The 18,764-nt window shown below is 36.0% G+C and overlaps 1 protein-coding gene and 1 pseudogene across 11 annotated transcripts in view; both read right to left on the minus strand.

Annotated features, from left to right (window-relative positions):
- The window catches only part of USP34 (ubiquitin specific peptidase 34), a 236,367-nt gene that overhangs the window by 144,353 nt on the left and 73,250 nt on the right, over positions 1 to 18,764 (minus strand). For 10 of the 11 annotated variants that reach the window (XR_004624915.1, XM_034659188.1, XM_034659190.1 and 7 more), the window contains 3 exons: positions 18,205 to 18,266; positions 7,684 to 7,765; positions 7,506 to 7,598 (listed from right to left, as the gene is read on the minus strand). Coding sequence is in view for 10 of the 11 variants with exons in the window: in XM_034659188.1 (XP_034515079.1) it covers positions 7,506 to 7,598; positions 7,684 to 7,765; positions 18,205 to 18,266 (237 nt within the window). In the remaining variant the exon portion in view is untranslated. Of the gene's footprint in view, positions 1 to 2,276; positions 2,298 to 7,505; positions 7,599 to 7,683; positions 7,766 to 18,204; positions 18,267 to 18,764 lie in introns of those variants that run through there. The other variant, XM_034659193.1, reaches the window with a different exon arrangement.
- On the minus strand, positions 374 to 460 carry LOC117802114 (annotated as a pseudogene).

Below are 18,764 nucleotides of genomic sequence, written 5' to 3' on the forward strand. Positions count from 1 at the left end.
CCCCAAGGTGGGGCTTGATCTCACCAACCGTGAGATGAAGAGTCCCATGCTCTACCAAGTGAGCCACCCAGGTGCCTCAGAATCTAAGGATACTTTAAAGAAAGCAAAAAGAAACCCAGAGTTGGAGAAAATATATGTAAATTATATATGATAATGAACTAACATCCGAAGGTAAAAAGTACAGTTAAACCTAACAAGAAAACTCCCAAACAACCCAATTCAAAAACCGGCAAAGGACCTGAATGGACATATACAAATAGCCAGTAAGCACATGAAAGGGTGCTCAAGTTATTAGGAAATGCAAGTAAATGCAAATTAAGGCACAGAGAGATATCACCACACTCCTACTAGAATGACTACATTTTTATTTATTTAAAATATGGACTATTTCACGAATTTGAGTGTCATCCTTGCATGGGGCCATGCTAATCATTTTAGTATATGTGCAGCTGAAGCACACACCTAATTTTTTTTTTTTAAAGTCAAGTAACAAATGTTGGCAAGGATGGTAAAACACTGCAGGTCGCTATCGAAAAGTCTGGTAGTAACTGAAAAGATGAGATGTGTTAAAAGGCATCATCCCAAAACTCTAATCATGTCTTCTACTACAAAGTTTTGAGGGGAAATAAGAGTGGCTTTGGTATCTTACATTCAAACACCTCAAGTACAAATAAACAGACATCGCAAGTATGCAGTAACCCAGAATAGAACATCCACAAATTTCTCCTTCGGGAAAACAAAGGCTACTCATAGTCAGTGAAATCCACAAGAATAAATACTCATTAATTCTAGAATGAGAGAAACAGAAATGAGGAAAAAGGACTGGTAGTGAGTCATATACCTAAATACAAAATTAGCACTAAACAACTGTAGAAACCATAGTTCTAGTGTAGAATTTAAAACATGTAATTTGAAAAAGTACAAATAATACAGTAAAAACAGGGAAATAGAAAATAAATAATGAGAATTCCCTCATCTTCTATAGCAGAGAATCAATTATCACTGTATTTTAGAATGAAAAGAAAAAACCCACAAAGAAAATGAGAGTTAATAATAGACACTAGATTTCAACAAACTTCTGAAAGACTAAAAGGAAGGGAATACATTTTAAAATGTACAGGTAGAGAAGGGTGTAGCTCAGAGTAATTTGTGAGTGAGCTACAGAGTATATAAGTCAACCTTCCCACTGTAATTGGGGAAGATACTGGACTCAGAGACCTAGATCTGATGGACAGCAGGAGATATGGAAATAAAAATACAGGATTTCACTAAATACTCTTAATAACTGTATTTGTTAGCCACCAGTCAGAAAAATACAAACAGCCAACTTAGTCATTCTACCCATCCACCAGGGCTCTCCCCTGGGTAAAAAATTTTATAAAACCATAGCTTTTAAGCACAGATACTGGTATCCCTTTCACCCTCTCTTTTAGAAGTTCCACAGGCAGAAAGCCTAGTGACTCTAATGAGAAAAGTACAAGTTGTTTTATCATTACTACCCTTGAAAATGTTTCCAAACAGAAGTCCCACCTGATACAGTTCTAATAAAAAATATTTCACAACAGCCAAGAATACCTAGAACACTTACTTAGTCATCTTTCTTATGAATGGATAACAAAGGCATGCATGAGGACACCCGACAACATAAAAAAAGAACAAAGCTCATGTTAAGAGCTCCTAAAAAGCCAGGAAGGAGGGGCACCTGGGTGGCACAGCGGTTAAGCGTCTGCCTTCGGCTCAGGGCGTGATCCTGGCGTTATGGGATCGAGCCCCACATCAGGCTCCTCCACTATGAGCCTGCTTCTTCCTCTCCCATTCCCCCCGCTTGTGTTCCCTCTCTCGCTGGCTGTCTCTATCTCTGTCAAATAAATAAATAAAATCTTTCAAAAAATTAAAAAAAAAAAAAGCCAGGAAGGAAAGAATTCAAATATCTAAGATATAACACAGAATCATATTACAGTGCCCAGATTCTAACTCAAGTAGAGTCATAACTTCACATGCTAGTAGTATGCAAAGTCTCATTAAAGCAATAATCTAAATATGTATACAAGTACACATGCAGAAGCTAATAAGCACTAAAGTATAGCTCAGTGCTTCTAAAATTAGTCACCACTAATCCTTTTGAGAATCTAATTATGTGCATATAGCACATCTGAATCAGGTAACCTTTAAGTCCTACTAAATCCTAGAGAATCTGACTTCTGTCATTGACACAAAGATCTACCCCCCAAAACTTAGCTCCATATTAAGATAAAATTATTATATCAGTAACTTACATGCATTAACACAAGCGTTCTTCAAATCTGGAAAGCATTTAACAATAAATTCCAATGGAGTGCAAGGATTCTGAAAGGGATTTTTTGATGTCCTATGACTAAAACATTTTACAGTGAAAGGGTATGTACAGGGAAATATAAAGGTAACCGAATCAAACCAGAATAGTAACTTCAAATGGTAGAGTCATTTAAATGCCGAAATATTTACTTTAACTTCATATACTAGTCTGTTATTTACTGAAAAACTAATAAACACATATAAAAGTTTCAAAGTTTACATAAGCATAGACAATAAAAAGGAAGTCTTCCATCTATCCCAGATAACTTACCCACAAACAAACCTATTAAAATTTCTTGTGTATTTTTCCAAATGATTCCAGGCATGCATAAGCGCAAAGTACATATATATACACGTAAGATATATACATATATATGTATATATGCATCCTCTTTTTGTAACTGTTTAAATACACATTGGGAGAATACACTGTGTGCTTGGGATTTTCTCTCAAAAGATCTATTACCTATGCAGTGTTTAGTAAAACTATTTCTTACGTATTGTTCCACATGAACATAATACAGCACCTTCAGTCCTTCTCATGGCCACAAAGGATACTATTATATGAATTTCCCAAAACATATTTAAGTAGTCCTACAGTGACATTCCTTTTCTGCTAGTATGGTCAATGCTGTAGCAAACATCTTCATGTACATGTATTTACAGAATAAGTTACCAGAAATAGAACTGCTATATTGCTTCCCAAAAGTTATACCATACTCTGGTCAATATAATGCATTACTGAACATAATGGGAATTACCCAATAAAAGGAAATGCCATTACATTATTTGAACTTATATTTAATTACAAAGATAAGCATTTTTCAAATATTTACAAATACTTTTTCTAACAATTTCAAATTCATTTGTCATTTTTGTCTATTTTCTCCTCGGATTCCAACATAAGAGTTAGGATACAAACAATGAAATGAGCAGAAGCCAATCCAATTACTATGAGTGAAGTGTGTGTGTGTGTGTGTGTGTATCTCAGGTGAGCAAAGTGACCTCAAAAACTTACTCCGCATGGGAGGAAAAAAGACTTAGGTAAGACTGTATGAAACTAACCAACCACAGATACTTTAATTATATTTAGTGCTCAAATTAAAAAAAAAAAAAAACACCTCAAAATGTAAAAATTTCTGATCATTCTAAACTTGTGGTATATTCACAAGTAAAGTAATAAGAAACCGTAGAAAGACCCAATTAAATTAACCCTTAAAATATATTTATTTTTTATAGTTAATCTTTTATAGATATTTTAAGTTTTTGCAAACTGTCTCACATATTATGCCACAATTTTTAGTTATTCCCTTACTAGGTTACTTCAAATTCTTGCTAGGGCGAAATGCTAAAACCTTTAACAGACCATACTATCACAGTTATTAATTTGATGAACTTCAGTTTCAATAAAGAATGTTCCATTATTCTTATTTATTCTGTAATGATATATTTATCATTATTCTCCTATTCTCCTAGTCTTGCTGTGAACAAAATAAAAATTTTAAATCTACTAAAATGCGTAAAATTTCAGAAAATTATGAAAGAAAATTTCCCTTTGTTCTGAAACGGAAAGTGGTTCCTTAATTTATTGAAATGATAGTAATGAATAAATACACAATATTAAATATGGGAAGTTATAAAAAAGTATTGAAAAATTACCACAACCAATCTAAGATGTAAGGTCTCAAGACACACAATTATTATCAAAAATTTGAAATTGTTTATATATTTGAAACTGTATATATAAAAATAAAAAACTGTTTATGATTATATGCAGTAATCAACTATAATGAAAGAAAGAAAAATAATGGACAAAGTATAATGGGAGAAGTGGCTATTACAGCAATAATAAATATAACTTAAATTCCTAAGAATTAGCTTAATATAAAATAAAACATATATAAGGAACTTTAAAACTTTGAATGATATGAAAGAAAATAAACAGTGTAAAGCTTTGGATAGAAAGACAAATTTGATTCTCTTCAAATTCATCGTTATTACAATTAAAATTACAGTATTTTTAAAGAATAAGTCAAAGCTAAACTTTACATGAGAAAACAGAAAAATTCTTTTTTTAAAAGATTTTATATATTTATTCGTCAGAGAGAGACAGAACAAGCAGAACTGAAGGCAGAGCAGGCAAAGGGAGAAGCAGGCTCGATCCCAGGACCCTGGGATCATGACCTGAGCTGAAGGCAGACGCTTAACTTACTGAGTCACCCAGGTGTCCCCAGAAAAATTCTTTTTTTTAAATTTTATTTATTTATTTGCAATAGGGAGAGTGAGCAGAGAGCAGGAGAAGGGGAGCAGAGGGAGAAGCAGCGTGGCTCGATCAGGACCCTGGGATCATGACCTGAGCCAAAGGCAGATGCTCAACTGTCGGAGCCACCCAGGTGCCCCTCCCCAGAAAAAAAATTTTTTTTTAAAGATTTTATTTATTTGACAGAGAGACAGCCAGCAAGAGAGGGAACACAAGCAGGGGGACTGGGAGAGGAAGAAGCAGGCTTCCAGCGGAGCAGGGAGCCCGATGCGGGGCTTGATCCCAGGACTCTGGGATCACGCCCTGAGCTGAAGGCAGATGCTTAACGACTGAGCCACCCAGGCACCCACCCCCCAAGAAAATTGCTTTAAAAATATATTTTTAAAAAAACCAGCCTTGCTAGATATGAACAAATACTACAAAAAAAAGAAAGAAAGAAAGAAAAAAAAAGAAAAAGGTAAAGACATTAGTATAAACCCATGATCAGCAAATGTTTTCTTTTTCTTTTTTTTTTTTTTAATTTTATTTATTTATTTGACAGAGATAGAGACAGCCAGCGAGAGAGGGAACACAAGCAGGGGAAGTGGGAGAGGAAGAAGCAGGCTCACGGCAGAGGAGCCTAACGTGGGGCTCGATCCCAGAACGCGGGATCACGCCCTGAGCCGAAGGCACACGCTTAACCGCTGTGCCACCCAGGCGCCCCAGCAAATGTTTTCTTAAAGGACCAGACAGGAAATATTTCAGGATTTAAAGTGGTAAGTATTATATATACTATATATATACACAAGTACTATACTCTGCCACTGCAGTATAGAAGTAGCCACAGGCAATATGCCAAAAAAAGTACAAGGCTATGTTGAAAAAATATTTACAAAATGAAGGGGCCAGGCCAAAAGCCTTCTTTACCAAACCAAAAGTTTACCAATCCCTGGTATACAGATCATGACTGGATATACTGACAGGTCAGTCTACAGACTCCAGAAACTGACCTAGTCAAAATGAAACTGGTATGTCAATTCAATAAGGAAAAGAAGAATTACTGAACAAGTGGAATGGGGACAGCTACAAAACAAAAAAAGGGAAAAAAGTTACATAAATGACACCTTGAACCAAGAGAAATTCCAAATGTATCCAAGACTAAAATACAGGACCGCCTGGGTGGCTCAGTCAGTGAGGCGTCTGCCTTCGGCTCAGTTCATGCATGATCCCAGAATCCTGGCATCCAAACCCATGCCGGGCTCTCGGCTCAGAGGGGAGGATCCTTCTCCCTCACCCTCTGCCCCACCTCCACCTCCGCTCATGCTCTCTCTCTCACTGTCTCTCTCAAATAAAATCTTAAAAAAAAAAGAAGAAGAAGAAGAAGAAGAAGACTAAAATAAGACTAAAATTGAAACAGGAACGAACTAAAGGAGAACTTTCTTAAAACTTTGGAGTGGAAATGGCATTTCACACCATAAGACAAAATCCACAGGCCATAAAAAAAATTCAACCACAAGTATGAAACCACAAACTTGAAACTGAACACCAAAAACCACCTTAACCAAAAGACAACATCAAAGCAGAAAATAGTCACAACTCTTAACACAGACACAAGTCCAATTTCACTGATACATAGAGGTCTCCTACAAAAAAGAACAAGTAAAATCACTGATAAATGATGAAGAATATCAACAGACATTCCCAGTAAACAAAAATGGCTCTTCAACACAAGATTTGCACTGTGATTCACATAAACAAAATGCAAATTTAAAATACACATTTCACCCATCAGTTTAGCAAATATCAAGAAGTGTACACAAATATCAAGGAGGACACAACGTACCGAGGATGAGAGAAAACAGGCATTATCACACCATTATGTACCACAAGTAAACCCAACAGATGCTTTAATCTAACAATTCTCCTTAAAAGATAAATCTTTTGCAGCACACAGATGAAATGAGCATGTTAGAACTTATTTTTTAGCATTGTTTATAATAGAAAAGATTGGGGAAAAAAATAATGCCTATGAATGGAAATTGGTTAAATAAAGTATCCATGCATGTACTGAAACACTATGCCCTCTTTAAAAAATCGTTTTATATATTGACATGCAATAATCTTGAAAATGAAGCGGAAAAAAAGCCAAGTCCACTTAGTATGCAACATTTGTAATAAAGAGGACCAAAAAAAAAAAAAGTAAGACAAGAAAAAAAGCTTACAGTCAGCTATTTACGTACAAATATCTATGATGCACCTTAGAAGAATGGTATTCCTGGGAAACAGGGACTGGAGGAGGGAAAATACCTAACATATACTTTAATATTTATCTTTTGGATTTTGAACCATGTAGATACAAAAAAACTAAAGAAAAAAAGAAAAGAGTATAATAGGAAAAAGAATCCCCAATACAACATTCAGGATAGAAAGGTTTACTCTATCAACAAAAAATAATATGTAAATGTCTCTTAATAAACCAAGATGGTTTCATGTAGAATGTCCAGTTGACTCTCATTTCCTTCAATTCTACCCGTAATATGGTAAGACATAGACTCCCAAGCCAGACTCCAGATTCCATGCCCAACTTTCTCTACATCTGTTTCTTTTTTTTTTCTTTTTTTTTTTTTAAAGATTTTATTTTTATTTATTCGACAGAGACAGACAGCCAGAGAGAGAGGGAACACAAGCAGGGGGAGTGGGAGAGGAAGAAGCAGGCTCATAGCAGAGGAGCCTGATGTGGGGCTTGATCCCATAACGCCGGGACCACGCCCTGAGCCGAAGGCAGACGCTTAACCGCTGTGTCACCCAGGCGCCCCTACATCTCAATTTCTGCAGCCAGAAATTTAGGATAAGAGAACTTACTCATAAGGGAATGAAACACTTAGAACAAATAATAAGGAAGCACTTAATAAATGAAAGCTGTTAATATTACCTGTGCTGCAGCCCAAATGCAATCAATATGCTGAGTACTCAACCTCCCCTCTGCTGCCAAGAAGTTCAAAATCACTTGGCACTGTTTGATAATCTGAAAAAGAAAAACTTATTATAACTAATTTTCTGAAGTATTCTTCTCTTAATAGAGCAGAGAAGTCAAGTAATTCTCCACAAACCTCAATATGTAAATTTGGTCCAAATATATGCTCTACCACATTGTTGCTTATAAGCCAGTCTGCAAGTTCTTTTGCAATGGACCTAAAATCAAACAATAAAAACAGTTAACACATTAAAAAATTATTAATATCATTTTTCCCAAGCGAAAAGGCAGATTCAGCTGAAAATCTAAATGTTTTTTAAAGGTGAGTTTATTTATTTATTAAGTAGGCTCCATGCCCAATGTGGAGCTTAAACTCATGACCCTGAGATCAAGAGTCACATGCTACATGCTCCACAGTCTGAGCCAGCCAGGTGCCCCACAAACCTAAATTTGACCACAAATATATTACAAAGAAGTGATTGTAGACAATTAACTGGTTAGAGTACCACAAAGAGTAATTAAAAGAGGGGTGCCTGAGTAGTGCAGTGGGTTGAGTGTCTGACTCTTGGCTTTGGCTGGGTCATGATCTCAGGGTCATGGGACTGAGTCGCAGGTTGGGCTCCATGCTCCACATGGGAGTCTGCCTGAGATTCTCTCTCCCTCTACCCCTCCTGCTCATGCACTCTCTCTTAAATAAATAAATCTTAATTTTAAAAAAAAAGAATAACTAAAAGAAATGGTAATATTGCCTGAATTTATAAACAAGCAAAGACAAATCTGGAAAGATATGGAGCACACAGGTGAAAATACCAAGTGTACCAATAAGCAGCATATTTTTTTTCACTCTAAGACTTTGCCTTCCCACTTTTTAATTTCCATAGTAGGCACTTCAGCATTCAGGGAGGGTTTCCCAATATGCCCTCTATAGTAAGGTAACATCAGAAAAATAGGTTACCAAAAGGGGTAAAAAAAAAAAAAAAAAAAAGAATTCTCTAAATGCCAAACTGAAAGTCCCATGTCTGATATTAATAAAGTTATTAAGGTGACTAAGTGATCCCTAAACACATCAATTGATCATGCAGAACAACTTAGTTACATTTACCACATCTTATTCTTCATTTCAAAAAGTAAACATCCTACAACAGTTTTAGGTTACCCTTCATTTTTTAAGAAGAGCCACCAATTCTCTTTTAGAATTAATAACTCACTGGCATAGAAGTTAACCTGTTTTATTGGTTTTACCAATAAGGTAGTGTGAGTTTATCAGTTAATTGTCTTTTGCACCTTTGAGATATACATGACATATAATACACTGAACACATTCAAAGTACAGAGTTTGATTAAGATTTAGTATACGTCTATGAATTCATCACTACCATCAAGATAATAAACACACACATTAACCCAAAAGGTATCCTTAAGCCCCTCCGTCATCCATCCCTTTTCCAGTCCCCACGACCACACTCTTCAGTGATCTGCTTTATTAGTTTTCATTTTCTACAATTTCATGTGTAAAAAAAAGATATACTACGTAATTTTTTTAATCTGGATTCTTTCACTCAGCCTAAGATTTCTCTATTTTGTTTCATTTAGCAATATCCCATTGGTTTATTTTAGGTTCCAACAATTATGAATAAAGCTGCTTTATATAAACATCTGTGTGCAGGTTTTTGTGTAGATGTTAGTTTTCAACTTCTCTGGGTAAATATCACGGAGTACAACTGCGAGATCTATGGTAAGAGTACGCTGAGTTTTGTTAAGAGACTGCCAAAATGCCTTCCAAAGTGGAATGCACGCCCACCAGCAATAGATGAGAGTTCTTGTTGCTCCACATCCTTGTCAGCATTTAGTGTTATCAGTATTCTGAATTTTGACTGTTCTAATAGATGCGCAGTGGAATCTTACTGATGTTTTAATTTGCATTTCCCTGATGAAAGAGGATATAGGGCGTCTTCTCACGCGCTTGTCATCTGTGTATCTTCTACAGGCAAGACGGCTGAGAAAATCTTTGGCATACTTTTTAATCAGATTGTTCACGTACTGTTAAATTTCAAGACTCTGTATATTTTGGATAACAGTCCTTCATCAGACGCGTCTTTCACAAATACTTTCCCCCTCCCCCTGCCTGTGGCTATCATCTCATTCTCTTGACATTATCTTTCGCAGAGCACAAGTTTCTGATTTTAATGAACTCCAGCTTATCAATTCTTTCTTTCATGGATAACGGTGTTGTATCTAAAAGGTCATTAGGTCATCTAGGTTTTCTCCTATCTGCAAGGAGTTCTATTGTTTTGCATTTTACGTGTATGATATATTTTCAATTTTTATGAAGTGTATAGAGGTCTGTGTCTAGATTCTTTCTTTTGCATGTGGTTGTCCAATTGTTTCAATGCCATTTGTTGAAAAGACTAATCTTTGCTTCATGTTATTGCCTTTGCTCCTCTGTAAGGATTAACTAACTATATTTACATGGTCTATTTCTGAGCTCTCTATTCTGTTCCTTTGATCTATGTCACCAATTCCACATTGTCTTGATTACTGCAATTTTATAGTATGTCTTAATTTCAGTCAGTTAAGCATCTGACTTCAGCTCAGGTCATGATCTCAGGGTCCTGGGATCAAGCCCCACTTTGGGCTCTCCACTCAGCGAGGAGTCTGCTTGTCCCTCTGCCCCTCTCTGCTCATGCTCTCAAATATTTTTTAAAATAATAAATTTCAAATTTCAATGCTGATATATAGAAAAGCAAATGAGTTTTCATTAACTTTGTATCGTGTAACCTTGCTGTCCTTTTTCACTAGGTTCCATGAGTCTGTCAATTCTTTCAGGTTTTCTATATAGAGGACCATGTCATCTCCAATCAAAGACCAATTTCTTCCTTCCCAACCGGTGTAACTTTTATTTCCTTCCCTTGCCTTACTGCATTAGGCAGGATTCCAGTACAATGCTGAAAGACATGATGAGAGGTAACACACTTTCCTTGTTCCTGATCAGAAAACCTCTGAGATTCTATTAATATGATGTTACCTGTAGGTTCTTTATCAAGTTGAGGAAGTTCCCCCTATTCCTAATTTACTGAGAGTTTTTATCTTAAGCATTTGAGTTTGTCAAATGCTTTCTTCTTTATCTATTCATATGATCATGTGATTTTTCTTCCTTAACCTGTTGATGTGATAGATTACATGAACTGAACCAGACTTGTATACCTGAGATAAAACTCACTTGCTTGCAGCATATAGTTCTTTTTATACATTGCTGGATTTCATTTGCTTATATTTTATAAAGATTTTTGCATCTATGTTCATGAGACATCCTGGTCTATAGTTTTCTTATGTGTCTTTGTCTGGTTTTGGTATTAGGGTAACTTCTTCCTTAAATTTCTTTTTAAATATTAGGTAGAATTCACCAGTGAACACCTATTGACCTCATGCTTTCTGTTTTACAAAGGCAGTAATTTGGGGCGGGGGGAGGCAGGAGAGAGAGAATCTTAAGCAGGTGTGGAGTCCAATACAGGGCTTGATCTCACAACCATGAGATCATGCCCTGAGTCAAAATCAAGAGTCGGACACTCAGCCAACTGAGTCACCCAGGTGCCCCAGCAAAGTCAGTAACTCTTGATTCAATTTCTTTGATACAGGCTTCTTCAGATTGCCTTTTTTTTTTTTAAGATTTTATTTATTTATTTGACAGAGAGAGAGAGAGTCAGCAAGAGAGGGAACACAAGCAGGGGAGTGGGAGAGGAAGAAGCAGGCTCCCAGCGGAGGAGCCTGATGCAGGGTTCGATCCCAGGACCCTGGGATCACACCCTGAGCCAAAAACAGACACTTAACGACTGAGCCACCCAGGTGCCCCAAGATCGCCTATTTCCTTAAAAACATTTTTAAATGGCTATTTAATGAAAAAAGTAGTGATAGGTATATTCTGAGTGGAAGAAAATAGGTTTCAAAATAGGACTTGCCATGAGAGCTCTATCTTCCCATCTACATGAATTACACATAGAAAAACTGAAAAGATGAAATAATTTATGTTGTTTATACATATAAGAATTTTAAAAGGCATTTAAGGGACACCTGGGTGACTCAGCTGGTTAAGCGTCTGCCTTTGGCTCAAGTCATGATCCCAGAGTCCTGTGACCAAGTCCCGCATCGGGCTCCTTGCTCAGTGGGTAGCCTGCTTCTCCCTCTGCCTGCTGCTCCCCCTGCTTGTGTGCTCGCTCTCCCTCTCTCTCTTTCTGACAAATAAATAAAATCTTTTTTTAAAAAGCCATTTAAAAGTCTAAAGCAGAAAAAAAAAAAGCTATGAATTAGATATATGGGCCTCAAAAGGTAACAGATTAAAACTACTGATGTCCCCCCACATGCACGTTATCTCTAAAATAAATAAATAAAATCTTTTGAAAAAATGGGGCACCTGCGTGGCTCAGACAGTTAAGCATCCGACTCTTGATTTTGGCTCAGGTCATGATCTCAGAGTCATGGGATCAAGCCCTGTGTCAGGCTCTGTGCTCAACACAGAGTCTGCTTGTCCCTCTCCCTCTGCTCCTCCCCTTGCTTGCTTAACCTATCTCTAAAATAAATAAAATCCTAAAAAAATAAAACTACTGATACATTTTACTTATTCCTGGATAGCCCTACAAAAGCTATTATCCATGAGTCAATTATCCGACCTACATAACATACAGAAAGAAAATTCAACAACTAATTATAAAAAATAAACCTCATTCTTTCAGTACCTTCAAGGTATTATAAGGAGACCCACAGACTTTTCTAGTAATTCAGAACTGTAACTATAACTTAGCCAAGTATAAAACTGAACAACATTATCAATCACGACTATTCAGGGCTCTGGAAACATACATCTAAGTGGAATCCCAGAAGGAGTGGGCAGAGCAAAAAAAACAAAAACAAAACAAAAAACACCCTACACAAATTATGGCCAAAATGTTCCACTTTGATAAGAAAAAAAAAGTTCATCTACACATCCAGAAATCACAACAAATTCAAACTAAGATAGATATACACAAGGAGATACACAGCTAGACTCATCATTAAACTGTTAAAAGCCAAAGATGAAGAGCAAAATCTTAAAATCAGAAAAAGAAAATGAAATGTGTGTACAAGGGAACCACAGTAAGTTTAACAGCTGACTTCTTGTCAGAAACAATGGAACAGAGCTATACTAGAACAATATTTCCATATTTTACTAAAATTCCATTATTATTAATTTGAAGTAAAGACTAAGCAACTAAGACGCATTCTATAACCTACAATGTAGTCACTAAGAAAATAATTTCTCAAGTATTAAAAAAAAATCAATGGAATTAAAATGGTATACTAGGATAACAGCAGTAAAGGAGAAACAGAAAAACAAAAAGGCAGCATATAGAAAACCAATAGCAAAATAGCAGACGTAAACCCAAATACAGAATGACATTAAGAGTATATGGATTAAATACACCAATCAAAAGGCAGAGATGAGGGCGCCTGGCTGGTTCAGACAGTAGAGCACACAACTCTTGATCTCAGGGTTCTGAGCTCAAGCCCCACACTGGGCATGCAGCCTACTTAAAAAAAAAAAGGCAGAAATTACAGGATTTGGGGGGTTTTTTTGGTTTTTAAATCCAACTATATGCTGCCTCCAAAAGACAGACTTAAAAATTAATTAATTAATTAATTAATTAATTAATGACAAGCTTTAGGTCCAAAAACACAAACAGGCTGAAAGTAAGAGAATGGGGGGAAAAATAAGAATGGAAAGATATACCATGAAAACAATAAAGTTGCAGTGGCTATACTAACATCACACAAAAAAAACTTTAAGCCAAAAAATGTTTCCAAGAGACAAAATGGGACATATTATACTGATAAAAGGATGAAATTATCATAGAACATAACAACTATAAACATATATGGATCTTAAAAAAAAGTCCCAAAATACATGAAACAAAAAGCAAAAGAACTGAAGGGAGAAAAAGACAATACAGCCAATTCTTGCTACTCTCTGTGGCAGTTATACTACATAGAGCCACTGCACTAAATTAGCTAATACTGAACCCTTGAACCCTTTTTCAAATTATTCTCACCTGCTGCTTTAACGGGTAAAAAGAACATATCATTAGCATCAACTGCACGGGTTCTCTTTAGAAGCATGACTCAGTACAAGAATGTGACTTGACATCTGCCTTTGACTGGAAGACTTCAAGTTTGATTAAATGCAAATCTTACACGAGCTACGTACACAATTTGGTCTACAACCCATATGCAAAATTTATTTAAAGACATGCATTTCACAGAACTAAAATTTATCTTGAAGCTCCCATTTCAGTAAGGGTAAGGCAAGGGAGGTTTTCCCCTTCTGTAAAAATGCAATCAGAGACCACGACATACAACATCTTATTAGTTTCAAGTGTACAACAATGATCAATATCCATATATATTATGAAACGATCACCACACTAACTCTAGTTAACATCCATTACCATGCAGTTACAAAAAAATTTTTTCCTTGTGATAAGAACCTTTAAGATCTAATCTCTTAGCAACTCCCAAATACGCAGTCCAGTATTACTAACTATAGTTGACATGCTATACATTACAACCCCAACTTATTTTTTAACTGGAAGTTTATACCTTTTGAGCCCTTTTACCCATTTCACTCCCTCCCCACCCCCGCTTGTAGTAACAATCACTACAAGCTTGGATTTATTGTTTTTCAAGCCCGCATATGAGTTCCTACAGTATCTGTCTTTCTCTGTGTGACTTATCTCACTTACTGTCATGTACTCAAGGTCCATCCATGTTGTCATGAATGCAAGATTTCATTCTTTCTTTATGGTTGAACAGTATCCCATTATATACACACACACATACACACATAAATACACACAACTGAAGTGAAATAAAGACAATATGGTCAATTGTGTTGCTCATGACAGTTCTATAAAGTTGCTGCACCAAATTAGCTAGTACTAAACACTTTCATCTTAAGTCCTATAAACAACTTATCTTCCTTTTTCTCTTACAAAATAAGGTTCAGAAGTGTTTCGGTAACATGCCTGAGGCTGTCCCACTAACCTAGAGTTGGGATTCACTTTCTACTCAGATGGCCTCAGAACTGGAGCTTCTTGCACTACAATTCACTGACTGCTACTATTTCCATCCTCTGGCCACCTCTGCACAGCACTAAGACAAGAAGGCAGAGCATAACCTTGGTTGACTTCAACTGGGAATGTGTATGTTGAGAGACTCCAATTTTTTACTGTTCTGTGCATGTACACAAAGCAGTACAAGTATTGATTTGGGGGTGAGAAATAAATTGCAGCAAACAGGCAAATTCACAGATACAGAATCCACCAAATGAGGATTAAATGGAATTGGAGACTTCAATAACCCACTCTCAACAGAACTAGGCAGAAAATCAAAAATATAGAAGACAAACAATACGACAAACTCATTAGACCTAACAGACATCTATATACAACACTCCGTACAATAGCAAAAAAAAAAAAAAAAAATTAAACAGCTGGTTTTTTTTTTTTTTTAAGCACAAGAGTCCACTGAGGCATCTTATTTGCACATATGTATTACATCCCTAGAAAAAGAACGCCAGTGTTTTCCCTCCTGGGTGTTTTCATCTTGCTTTTACATGGTCCACGATGCCAGCTGAGGTTGTCAGTACAATGAAACCAAATTGGTGGGACAGGAGCAGGTTATTCTGCCATTTTTCTAGATCTCTGACTTGTATATCAAATCTGGAGCTGATCACTCTACACTTGTTTAACCTGCTTGTGAGGTTCAAAACAACTTTCCCAGCTCTGTGCTTATCAATGATTTCAAATTTACCAATGTAAACACGCTTCATCATCACAGTTGGAAACTAGAAGATGACTTTGGAGCATGGCCTAATTAGAACCTGCCTCTCTTTTTGGCATTGTTAATATTCCTAAGAGCAACTGCCAGAACATTCATGTGCATCATTACGGCAGCACAGAAAGATGGGAGAAAAGCGAAATAGTCTTCTTAAGCACCCATGAGCATTCTGTAGTACAGATCTTATGCTAGTACATAAAAAAGACAATTTAATTAAAAACTGGGCCAAAAAATGCATAAACAAGTCAACAAAAGCAAAACACAAAATTGAATGGCATGTAACCATATAAAAAGATGCTCAACATCATTAATTAGGGAAACACAAATTAAAGCCATAATGAAATAGTATTTTATACCCACTAGCATAGCTATAATCAAAAACACAGATAATAACAAGTCTTGCTGAGAAAGGGAAGAAACTGGATCCCTCAATACATTACTAGTAGGAATGTAAAATAATGCAGCTATTTTGGACACATTTTGATGATTTTTAACAAGTGAGACATAAAATGAGCATACAAACCAGCAATTATACTCCTATTTACCAAGAGAAATGAAACGTATTTCCATGAAAAGGTACACAAATATTTAAAGTACCATTATACAGGGACGCCCGGGGCCTCATCAGTTGAGTGTTCAACTCTTGATTTCAGCTCAGGTCATGATCTCAGGGTCAAAAGATCGAGCCTCACCTCAGGCTCTATGCTCAGTGACGAGTCTGCCCGAGACTCTCTAGCTCTCCCTCTGCTCTCCCTCTCCTCCCTCCCCCCGCTCATATGCGGGCACAAGCTCTCTCTGAACTAAATAAATCCTTAAAATAATAAAATAAAGGAGCATTCTTCATACCAACCAAAGAGTGGAAATAATCAAAATAGCCAACAACTGGTAAATGGAAAAACAGAATGTTGTATCTACATAATGTCATACTATTCTGCAATAAGAAGGAATGAAGAACTATTTCACCCCACAACATAAATAAGCCTCAAAAAAATAGTATCATGAAAGAATAACTGAAAGAAACTAAATGAAAAAGATGACTCTCATAATTCCATCCATATGAAATGTCCGAAATGGGTAAATCTATAGAAACAAAGTATATTAGTGGGACTAAGAGTAGGAACTGACTACAAATTGACAAAGGGGATCTTTCTGGAGTGATGGCAACGTTCTAAAACTGGTTTGTGATGATTTTCACATAACCCTGTCAATTTCCTAAAATTCACTATAAAAACAGATGAATTTTATGATAGGTACAGTACTATACCTTAATAAAATTGCTAAAAAGGAGATACAATTCATAGGCTGCAACAATATTTATCACATTTTTTCCATTTGTTCCAATATTCTCACATTGTAAGAACTCTTCTCTTCTCAATTTGAACTACCTCTACCCACTATTCCTCAAAATTTTGACTCTCCTCCCTCTTTTCTTTATCATGTCTTTAGAATACATATACTTTATGTTTTAAAGATTTCTCCTTATACTCTTTTTAAAGATTTTATTTATTTTTGAGAGAGAAAGAGAGCGAGCGAGAGCACGTTGGGGGGGGGGCAGATGGAGAAGCAGATTCCCCGCTGAGCAGGGAGCCTGATGCAGGACCTGATCCCAGGACCCTGAGGATCATGACCTGAGCAGAAGGCAGACGTTTAACTGACTGAGCCGCCCAGGCAGCCTATACCTTTTTTCTTTTTTTTTTTTTTAGTGGAATTCCTTCTTACTTTCTATGCACTGTTTCAGCAAAATAAAGACCTAGCTAGCCTGGACATGTGAAGTTACTGTACTGATATTCTGGGATTTTGGGGGGGGGGCAGAGGTGGGGGGTGATTACTGCACTGTCAAATTTAACATTCTCTTAGGCAGTCTTAGGGAGGAGGCAGCACTAAAGGATTAAAAGGGAAATCCAGAGCTGTAGTTTTACACACTGGATATAGTCTATGTAATATAGTACAGTGGGAAATAGCACTCCTAGTATGACCCAGAATTTATAAAGCTATGACCAATTCCAGGCAACATATTTTAAGAGGATCATCAACAAAGAACATTGGCAGAGATGAAAGAATGGTCTGGTAATACATCTAAACACCCTAACATATTTTGGAAGAATAAGAACTCGTTAGCCTCGAGACGAAAAAGAGTAGAGACACCATCTTTGGCTTTCAAATTCATGAAGAGTGGGTTCAACTGAGATTAACTCCATAGGGCAGAACTAAAATCAATGCACAAAATTAGAATAAAGCAAAAATATGACTCATTCATATAATTATGAATTTTCTAACACCTTGAAACTATACAACTCTGTCCAAGTAAAAGATATTACTAACCAAATGAGATTTAAAAATGGATTTCTATACTGGACAAACACCTAAATGGAATACTGGAATAAATAAATACTGAAAAGCCCTAAGCTATAATAACTACTTCTTTCTAAATATGAACATCATTAACTTGGTTTTTCCCCCATAAAACGTGCTGAATGAGGTCTTCACATTATCGGCATCAAGTGTGCTTTCTGAAAACTATCAATACCATATTCTTTACTACTATATTTTCCCATATGAATAGTACCCTTCTGCATTTTGTGACACTAATACTATGTGTTGGTATACCTTTTAAAAAACAAATGTTTCAACACACTGTTCTGAAAGCTTATTCAAAACTATACAAATGAAGCCACAAGGCAAAGAAGGCCTAGCAAACACTTCAAACCTAATAGTCACAATTATTATTTACCATATAAGCAGTTGCACAATAAAATGAGATACTTATGTATAAATTAATGTTCTTACTTACGTTTCTGTGTCTGATACCAAGGATTCATTATTGCATACATCATTGAAGGTGTGAAGTTGATTCTATAATTAGAGAAAAGAAATTAAAGGTTGTTTTTTTTTAACAAATTTTTTCTGGTATGTTACCAACTGTCAAGAAACATGGTTTGATATATATAAAATCAATAACCAGATGAAAATTATAAAACATAAGACAGACAATGAGATTCACACACACACTTACCAATTAGTCTGGTTATTTCCTTTATCATGTTAAAATAAATAATTTCATCCTACCAGTAATACTCATGCTTTATTCTACTAAGTACATGATGAAAAAAACAAGAAAACAAAGCTAAATAAGGGGAAAATAAAAAAATCTAATGCAAGCAAGTGGTACTCACTACAGACATAAAATTTAAGGAAAGACTTCCTCAATAAATTCATTTAAGATGTACTTTAGAAAAATGTCAAGTATTTTCAATATTTACAAAGTCCAATACCTGGGTAAAATCCAGTTACTTCAAGAATAAAACACACTACAAAAACAGGCAAGAACTACAAAGGAGTAAAGTTCCAGAA

Source organism: Ailuropoda melanoleuca, chromosome 4 (assembly GCF_002007445.2).
Source record: "Ailuropoda melanoleuca isolate Jingjing chromosome 4, ASM200744v2, whole genome shotgun sequence".
Taxonomy (NCBI): domain Eukaryota; kingdom Metazoa; phylum Chordata; class Mammalia; order Carnivora; family Ursidae; genus Ailuropoda; species Ailuropoda melanoleuca.